We start from the raw sequence: 9,585 nt of genomic DNA, 5'->3' as shown, positions 1-9,585 counted from the left end.
TTTGGGGAATTTTTTTTTTTTTTTTTTTTTTAATTCAATGGTGGATGCGCTCTCATCCTTAGAAGCTCCTTAGATTAGAGTGGAAGGATGCAATATGTTGTTTCAAAAAAGCTGAGTTGGAACTAGCTGCTTCCGGTGGAGTTTGAACTTACATGGTTGGAATTTATGTGGTGATTTAAACTGGCCTTTGAATTTGGAGAACTCTTTGAATTGTTTTGATGCTGGAGAGAGATGAAAAAAATAATTAGATTCCCCAAATAACCCATACCTGCCATCTGTCTCACATTTGGGTCGTGGCACGGCCTTGCTATACTATTCCACTTGCTCCTGGTGGTATTTAAAATGTAATGAAATAAACTTACTTAGCCAGCTTGCCCTGACTCTCTACAGGAAGACCATGGGAGAAAGACAGAGAAAAGAAGATATAGTCAAGCTACATGAGTCAGTGCAGTACACCACAAAAATTTCTGGTCCTATGTTGAGCTAGTTCAGCACATCCCAGCCAAAGGTTGGCAGAAAGCATGGACAAGGTTGGCAAACGGTATCAATTGTTGAGTATCTGCTGGCAGTTGCAGGAGGAAAACTGTGCTGAAATGTACTGCTCTTAGGAAAAATTCTCCACACTCTACTAAAAAATCAGACCAGTTTGTCTTAAACACGGGAAGTGGACATGCATATCACAGCAAAAAGTTTCAGGAACAGGACATGGGGGTGGGGTGGGGAACAGTGCATATAACACCTGCAAAGAGGACAGTGATGAGCAAGCAACACAGTAAAATAAGAAAACCAAGCCTTAGTCCCGTATCCCACTCATGCATGCGGAGCCTGATGGAGAGAGGAAGAGGTATTTATTTTGGGAAGGAAGCACCAGGGGGTGGGTTCGTTGGCATGACTTGTTCTCTCAGCTTGGAAGCCAGCTTTGTCAATACGCTAGTCTTTAATGGGTAATGTTTCCTGGGCAGCTTCTAGCAAGCAGCACTGAGCAAAATAGGAGCAGCAAGGCTGGCAGATCTGTACTTTGTTGGCTATAGGTGATGAGCTAGAGGACCAGAAGCAGGGGCTGGAGAAAAGAGGTGCTGTTCTTAAATTCCAGCTCAAACCATCTGTAATCTGATGAGGAAAATGTGACGCAACAGAGTTGCTCAGAACATTGCTTTCTTCTTGGTCTGACAATTCAGCCAAGCCCCATTTACTTCAGGATTTAAAAAAAAAAAAAAAATGAATTGCAAATGTTGCTGTGGTACCTCCAGGAAGCTGCGTGTCAGACATTTCATGCTCCCTGGTTGGATTGCACCTCCCAGGGCTGGAGTTTTAATTTTTTAACAAAATAAAGCACTCTATGGAAAGCAGAACTTTTACACACATGCACGTGCACACACACACATGCGCACACACAGAGAAATAATCAGCATCTCCCACCGCCCCCACAATATTTGATGGAAAAATGAAATCAGGGCTGTTCAATTTCTGACGGGTCGGGTCGGGGAGGGGGGAGAAGTCACAGGCCCCCAGCCACACACTGCATGGGTCACACACCATGCTGCATGGCCCCCTCTGTGCTGAGCTGCACTGGCTTCCCCAACCCGCACTGCACAGCTGTGCCATGCTGTTTGGGCCCCAGCTCTGTGGCTGGTGAACTCTGCACTACACTAGGTCCCTGGGGCCCAAAGACACCGGCCATGGGCTACCTCATCCAGGGGGGCCATCTCCCCCAAGGGGCAGGAGCAGGCAGCAGAAGCTGGAGGAGGGAGGGGGAGCCCAGAAACGATGGCAGCAGCAGCAAGAGAGCAACGTGGGAAGCAGCACCTAGACCGGAAGCCCGGGGGCCACAAGTGAACCCTTTCGGCTGCCAGTTGGACAGCCCTGGATTGAATGAAAAATTTCCGTCATACCCAATAAATAATAAATAGGCAACATACAGGTCTCAGAATGGTGTAAGTACAGAATCAAATAGGAACTCCAAGGGACAGGCACTTATTTGAACCACTTGAACATCTGGAATCTGCATCATGAGGCAAAAATGGCAACTGTGAACAGAGAGAAGATGCCCTCTTTGGTTCCTCATGCCTCTCTCATGACAGTAACACTGCAAGAGCAGCATACACATTGCACAGGAGAGTCCATGCAGACTCAGAGAGGTTTCTTCATTACATACCAACGGTCTCACCTGTCGTTTAAATATTCTATGTAGTAATCCTTTCTTGGGTGGCTCTGGGGGGTAGCTTTTGTTTAGGTCTGGTGAAATAGTGCCATTTGGTCCAAACACATTTAGCTCTTTAAAACACTCTGTTTCGATCATCTGGTAAAACACAGAAAGAAGAAAGAGGGGATGCATCATCCTTATTTCATTACTAGCGTGTCAGTAGGCCAAAACCAGGATGAATGTCCCATTATGCCAAGCGTTACCCAAGCACAAAAGATGCTCTTCCCTAAGACACCTACAGTCTAAACTGGAACAAGACATGACGGGAGAATCTAGGATACAACATTATCACTAGGCAGTTTACTGCAGATGTTACAGTAGAGATAGGTTTGTAAAATGAACTTAGTGGTTTGTCAGCGTTAGCTTCCCAGCCTAACCTAACCATCCCATTCAGCTTCACTGGGTACATCTAACTCTGACAGCTGTTACACGTACAACATGATTAACTAGCTAATCACAACTTAAGGAGTGAGCTGATCACACTCTCATTCAATTAATGGTGTGATAATATGAAGAATAAGTCACAAAGTTGTGACATAAAATATGTGTAATTTAATTCAGTGGGTGGCCAGCTTCTGGAGCATAATGCAGATGTTCAAGACTCCGGTGCGCTCCAGAGGCTGGGAGCTCCTGATCAGGGCTTCCAGCTGGACGGCTGTGACCTCTGATCAGCAGATAGGGGATCCCTGCTGGGGGAGCACAGGGAGCCAAGCCTACTACTGCTTAGCGATGCAGGGGGAGTCTGGGATCAGGCTTCCTCTGTACCAGCAAGATGGAGTGATAGACTCTGGTGCTGCATCTCATAATTACATGTGTAGCATGGTAGGAGTGCGATTATTGGGATCCCACATTGGATCCCGCTGCACCTTTAAATTAACATCTGTCAGGGACCTAGTTCTCATAGGATACTGTCAGCCTATGATAGCCCGACCGTAGCTGGCTCATGAAAAAGTCTCACTGTTCTAAACAAGAAAATTTAGTGGGTTTTCCTACCATATTTATCACCTTCCAGAAGGTACTGTTAACACATCCAAAAAAAATCAATAGAGTGTAAAAAGCATCTTGTACCCCCAAGATTTTGAATGCTGGATTAGAGTGAATTGTATCGATCGTTGAATCTCTGCTGGCAGCTGCAGGAGGAAAACAAACTGCACAATCTAACAGATGGCTTCAATCTCGAATGTATATGATTCTGCACTATTTTAATAAGGTTTAATAAAGCAACTCCACAAAGAGTTTTGGTATTGTTTTTCTTTTTTCCATTTTAGAGAATATCAGACAAAAAACAGGCCTGTTTCCAACACCTCATTTCTGAGCATCCCTAATACTTGAGGAGGTTTGCACTTGATCCCGACTTGGAGACAAACTTTATTATGGGCTCTGTTTCTGTAACAGGCAGAAACAAAGCCTGAGCTCTGAAAACCCTGGCACTCCAGGAAAGTTCAGATCCAGACTCACTCAAATGCTGCAGCTGGGGCCCATCTCAGACATAAAACAACAAATGAGATAAGTGTCACAAATAAAGTCCCACATTAAGGCCGTAATCCATTCTGCGGAAGTTTTGCAAAGCTGCTATCAAAATGTCTCTATGGAAATCCAGCAGGAGGAAGTACAGTAGGGCCCTTGCCAATTTACACAAATATGCAGAGCCAGCAGATACAGTCACCTGAGCCTGACATCTGTGGTACATTATAGATTTTGAAAGAGTGCATTTGTAACTTATGAAAGCATTAGACTCTGGCAAGTTACCCAGTAGGTATATATTACTGGAAGTGTACAGCTCCTCTTAAATAGTCTGGCCAGGGTTTTGCTTTGGGGTGATACAGTCATACTGTATCCTTACCTCATTTTGCCATGGTATAGATACTGATCCTGTGGAAAACTTAGAATAGAAATCATCATCTGTTTGGTCCAGGTTTACTCCTTTCACTGTTGAGAATTGCTCTATGTCTAACACATCCTTGCAGTACACTGCTCGGGGCTGTCTCAGCAAAAAAAGAGGGAGAAAATACTCTTTAGTCTGGCCATGTGCTCCAATTCACATATTCAATCAAATGAGAAGGCTTAACAATAAGTGACAATTTGCATCCTCTTTTCCTAGACTTGTTCTGCCTGTGGGCTTGTCATCAAAGGCTGACTTGCTTTCAGTATTTTATGCTTCCCACTTTGAAGTTCCTTAAAGCATCTACAGAGCCAAAATGGCTTTACTCATCCATGCAGCACACGGTAAGAGGTGAGGTGAAGACGACGGAGTAAAACAAAAAAGTTGAGTTTTCTTTCAGAGAAGGATGTGGAGAGGGAAGGCGTTTGAGGACTAGGAGATTCTTAAGAAATGCATGCCTGAGATGGCTCTGTCTCCCCGAAACAGGACTCTCATTCTGTCTCAAGCTGCTGTCATGTTTGCAGAGTGAAGCTTTGAAGGAATTAACATTAATTGCTAAATAAAACACAAGAGGTTTGGAATTTTTCCATTGTTTTTCTTAGCAGCTCAGCTCTCTTGCAGATGTTGGACCCTATCCAGAGCCACCCCTATAACTTCCCTGTGTTTTCTTCAAAGGAAAAGTGAATCGCTTCTAACTATTTTAATACAGTACTTAGTACTTTTCATACAGTACCCTGAAATTAGACAGTGGCATCTCTCAGATGAGAGATCATTAATCAGCCATAGGGAACAGGAACCAGAAATAGTTCCCAGTGGTTATCTATCATAGTCAGCGTGGCCATACTGTCTGCGTAGCGATCTCTCACCGATCGCACAGGGAGACAAAGGCTTTGTTTCGACCACTGTGTAACCTTGGGCAGATAGAGTCACTTCTCTCTCTCAGTTTGCAAAATGGCGGGACAACCAAACATTTTAAGAACTACGGACAACATGAGTTATGCAAATGCTACATTCTGCAAATTGGGTGCAGCTCTCAATTTCCCCCAAAAGTTGCCAGGTTGCCCTTAACGAGGCAAAAATTTATGGGCCTCCACTTTAGCGAATACATGCAAAACTGATGCTTGGTAGTCTTTCCATACCTCAGTTAAGCTTTTAGTACACTCAAGTTGAACCCACAGTTTGCACACAGCATTTTCTAATTATCTACATCAGAAAGAAATAGTAGCTTGTCTCCTAATTCTTCCCATTGAAGCAGGTCATAACACCAGGGTCTAAGTGGCAGGAATAGCCAGGCCACATAATAAACTGCAAAGCAAACCAGAACAGCTAAAATAAACGTTTGTAGCTTTCAAACCACTTTGGTTTGGTTAAGTTTGCAGCAATGTAAACTGGAGCTGCCAAACTGTTACATTCCCTAATAAGTCAAAACAACAGCGTTTACTTTGAACTATACAGGAATGCTAAGGGTGGGAAGCCCAGCCAGAAGGGCAGGCTTGGAAGAAAATAATCCTGTAACTCCATGTACCGGGGTGGAGTTATATATCTCAAGGGCATTTAAAAGTTTTGTTGCTGCTGCTGCGATACTGACTTCCAGTGAGGGACACATCAGAAAAGGAGATTAAGGGTTGGGCTCTATTTCATATAACTCAGCATCAAGCCTCCTGACTTGATGGGTGCTTGATAGCTGAACCTGGTTCTAAAATTGTGAACACCTGAATGACGGTCCTGGATTTTGGTGTTGGACCTGGATGTATATCTACTGAAGGTATGCATATGGCTTCTCGTCCTGCAGTATCTGGATGCATCACAGTCTTTAACACATTTATCCTCACAGCCTCATGGTGAAGTCAGTGAGTGCTGTTATCACCATTTTACAGAGAGAGACGTGGGGTTACAAGGGACCTTAAGGCCACGAACACAAGATGTATTATATTATAATAGAAACTGAAGTAGAGAAAGACTAGGCGACATGCCCAGGGTCACACGGGAAGTCTGTAGTGCAGGTCATGGAAAGTGAGCTTCTCTTTGGCAAGTATCGGGCTAGCAGCATACCTGCTGGCCTGATACCCTTCCTCTCTGTACGTAATAACTTACATACTTGTCTGACCTTTCTGAACTGCGTCCCTCTCTAGAAGCAAACTCCATGAAAATCCCCACTTCCCTGTGAACTCTTGGCTACTTGCAGGAGCGCTGCTGCTGGCTTGCAATGTTCACAGGACACAAAAATGGAGGAGAAATACGTTTTGTTGTATTTCTCCTCCATTTTTGAGAGAGAAGGCTGAGCTTAAGTTTGAAGTTCAGCTTAGGAAAGGGCTCCATTTAACCAGTTCACCTGTCCTAATGGGTGCCCAAGAGGCAAATGGAAAAAAAACAAAGGCACTGACAGATATAGAAAAGATAAGCAGACAGTTATTTTAGAAAGACATCTCAAGAAATCCTCAGATCCTGGAAAACTGTTGGATTTCTCCATCATACTTACATCAGGGACAAAGGGAGGATCCAGCATTCCTGCTTCTAATCGTTTGAAATTCATACTCTTGAAAAACGGGTGTCTCTTCACTTCTGCCGCACCTTCTCCCTGACAGCCCATCCTCTGCTTCACATCTTTGGTTAAGAGCTGAAACCAGCCAAGAGGGACTGTAAGAAAGTTTGAAAAGCCCTACAGTGTTTCGTTCTGGTTTTTTAAAAATGTTTGAATCACGGTCTGGGAAAGCACCAAGTGGAGCTCTTGCTGTTACAGAGAGGATAAGGCAGGCAGGATCCCACAGCACTCAGCACCGTTCAGACACTCAGAAAATGACCTGCCTAAAGAGGCTACCATATAAATACTGTTTCATGGTCTTTCAGAACCTCCTTTATTTTATCCTCAACAGGCAGTTATAAGAAATGGAGGCTTGGCAATCCCTTCATAAGCACCTGCCCCCCCTCCCCAATCTCTTTGAGTAAGACACAACTACTAGACAGGTTTGCCTGGGCTGCTTTAAGCTGTTTGCCTAACCATTAAAGTTACAGTTTTGCACTTTTTTGCCTTCCCCCACGTAATATTTTCCAGTAGAACATGTTTCTCGACTCTGAAAGCAAGTCGCTTATATGAAGGAGTGAGGAAAGTTCATCTGTGCCCTTTGAGATTTGGAAAAGATGACAGAATGAGTTAGGCTGCAGGGGATTCCAGTCTGCTTGCTGGGTTTCCCTCATAGGGCAGTGGCGATTAGCTGAACTCAACCTAATTGATAAATCAGATAAGCATGCACATGGAGAAGTGCGTGGGGAAGGGTTTATTAGAACCAGAGCTCCTGGGGAACCCGGTACGTATAGAGGTAATTGATTTGGGAGAGGCCAGTAATCTCCTTGAAAGACAGCATTGGGCAGAGATATTCTAGCGGATAAGGATGTAAAACGTACAGGCAAAATGTCACTGAACCCTAATCCTTTTAAGACAAGTACACGTAAAGAAGCAGAACAATCTAATGATGATTATTTTCTATGCAAGGGGGGCTGCGCATATATAACAGGCAACCCACAAAGCTGGTTTAAGCCCATTACAGATTGTTTTTACAGATAAGTCAAGCTTGAGAAATTCCATTACAGGGCAAAAGTGACAGTAACCCAAAAGATTGGTTTTCTTTTTTCTTTTCATTCACTTCAAGTGGCTTTTTTTTGCACTTGGCTGCTTTTTCAGCCAAAGCAGTGAAACAGGAGCCCGAGCTCAGAAAAAACTTAGACTGGCCTAGAGATTATAGCTGCCCAATAAAGTGATCTTGGCTTCCACTTGAGTAAGCAAGGAGGGTAAAAATGTATTAAAAACAACTGCTTTTCCAAAAAGACTAAGGTGAGATTCATTTCTGTTTCCTCTCTGTAGGAAAAACTGACGTCTAATGCTGGAGGATTGATGGAGGGTACAATATTGGCCCTGAGGAAGGGGATGACTCCTGGAGTTCGGGGCGTGCCGTATGGTCACGTCAACCAACTTTGACTTTGGTCCTTTGGTTTTGAAAAAGCTGCCAACGGTGTACTACATGGAAACAGAAACCCATCAAAAGGCTGAAATGGACTTCATTATCCTGCACTAGCAGCAAGGCTTCAGACGGGGAACCTCTCCCCTGTCACACATTGAGAAGAGGAGAAAATGCGGGAGGGGCGCATAAAAAAAACCCAAAGCTTCATCGTGAATAGGGAGAAAAATCATGGTGCTGCGTTGCCCAGTGGGCAGAGCAGCTCGGTCCTGAGAACAGCCTGATCCAGCAGGGGGCAGCCGAGGAAAAGCTAATTGCAGACACAGCTGCATTGCAAACCTTGAGCGTTTGGGCAACCTTGTACTTTTAACAGCATCGAAAGCCTTGCTGAGTGAATAAAGCCCAGCGAAAGAGACTCCGGCACAATACAATTTGCGTTGCCCGAGTATGCGGGCTGACCAGTTCTCCATCCTCAGGAGGCAGGTGTCTGGTAGGGACTTGGATCCTGTTTCTGGAAAACTCCCCAGGGAGGCAGCTGCCACAGCTGAAAGGCTTTCCAACAAACAAATATGTGCGATTCTCTCCCCGCGCGGCACAATGGAGTTGCATTTTGCTCTGGTTTTAAGGGACATTGGGAATGCAACCCTGGGCGGGGGGCAGAGCGGAAGGGCAGCAGACCAGCTAGCATGGGTGCTCACCCTCCCCTGCCTCCAGCTCTCCTACGTGGGAGCTTTACTGCAGCGAGACCCTGGGCGTGGGGGGAGCCTTCGCGCATCTCCCTGAGAGACGGCCGCCGAGGTAGATTTCCACGTCTCCACCTTGATGTTAAGATCTTGTTTTGGTTCTCGAAGCACACGGCAGCCCGATGCCTGGGGAATATTGGGTTTCCTCTTTAGCCTTAGCGATGATCTGATAGACTCGGCAGCCAGAAAATGAGGGTGTAGTCTCGGTCACCTGCCTGTTAGAGAGCTTGGCATAGGGCACATCGCACTGGTGGGTGGAGAGGGGAGGGAGAAGAGGTGCAGAATTGTATTGCACAGTCCAGCGGACTGGGAGTCATCAGAGGCGGCCCCCCAGCCCTGGGAGCACGGACCTGGAGGAGGCAGGGGGGGCTGAGGGAAGGCTGGCTCAAGAGGCCACATGTTGGCCTTCTACCATGTGATGTCTTTCAGTGCCCTCTGGCAGAGAAATCATCTCAACTACAGACTTTGGCGGAGAAGAAACCTTGAAAGGACTGTTTGTTCCTAACAGCATTGTAATCTCTCCTCTGGTGCCTGGTTAGTGGCAGAGTTTTCCTTGGCTTGTAGGATCCTATTTCCTAGGGCTTCTTCAAACAGTTTGCTGCCTGTATAACATCAACAGTTTGATTGTCTACCTTCCACTGCACAGTCCATAAATCCTGCTTCATTTCTGCAGTCAGTGCCACGGACCTCACTGCAAAGTGCATCCGTAGAAACATGCCAGATACCAAAGCCTCTAATGCAGCACTGACTGCTAGGTTTCAGGTGGGTGGTTTGCCCTCTGAAAGAAAGCTACGGCTTCTTGGG

General features: G+C 45.4%; 1 protein-coding gene across 3 annotated transcripts in view; it reads right to left on the bottom strand.

Moving 5' to 3' along the window:
• Positions 1-6: 6 nt before the first annotated feature.
• Positions 7-9,585, bottom strand: part of GRK5 (G protein-coupled receptor kinase 5) — a 298,467-nt gene continuing 288,888 nt past the window's right edge. For 2 of the 3 annotated variants that reach the window (XM_019502906.1, XM_019502908.1), the window contains 4 exons: positions 6,565-6,702; positions 4,047-4,184; positions 2,168-2,299; positions 7-221 (listed from right to left, as the gene is read on the bottom strand). In XM_019502906.1, coding sequence (XP_019358451.1) covers positions 123-221; positions 2,168-2,299; positions 4,047-4,184; positions 6,565-6,702 — 507 coding nt within the window. In that variant the 3' untranslated portion in view covers positions 7-122. Of the gene's footprint in view, positions 222-1,919; positions 2,028-2,167; positions 2,300-4,046; positions 4,185-6,564; positions 6,703-9,585 lie in introns of all 3 variants that reach the window. The other variant, XM_019502907.1, reaches the window with a different exon arrangement.

The sequence above is a fragment of the Gavialis gangeticus genome, unplaced genomic scaffold, assembly GCF_001723915.1.
Source record: "Gavialis gangeticus isolate Ggan-Ray unplaced genomic scaffold, GavGan_comp1, whole genome shotgun sequence".
Classification (NCBI taxonomy): Eukaryota; Metazoa; Chordata; order Crocodylia; family Gavialidae; genus Gavialis; species Gavialis gangeticus.
Note: the sequence above shows the minus strand (reverse complement) of the source record. Positions and strands in the feature narration are given on the sequence as shown.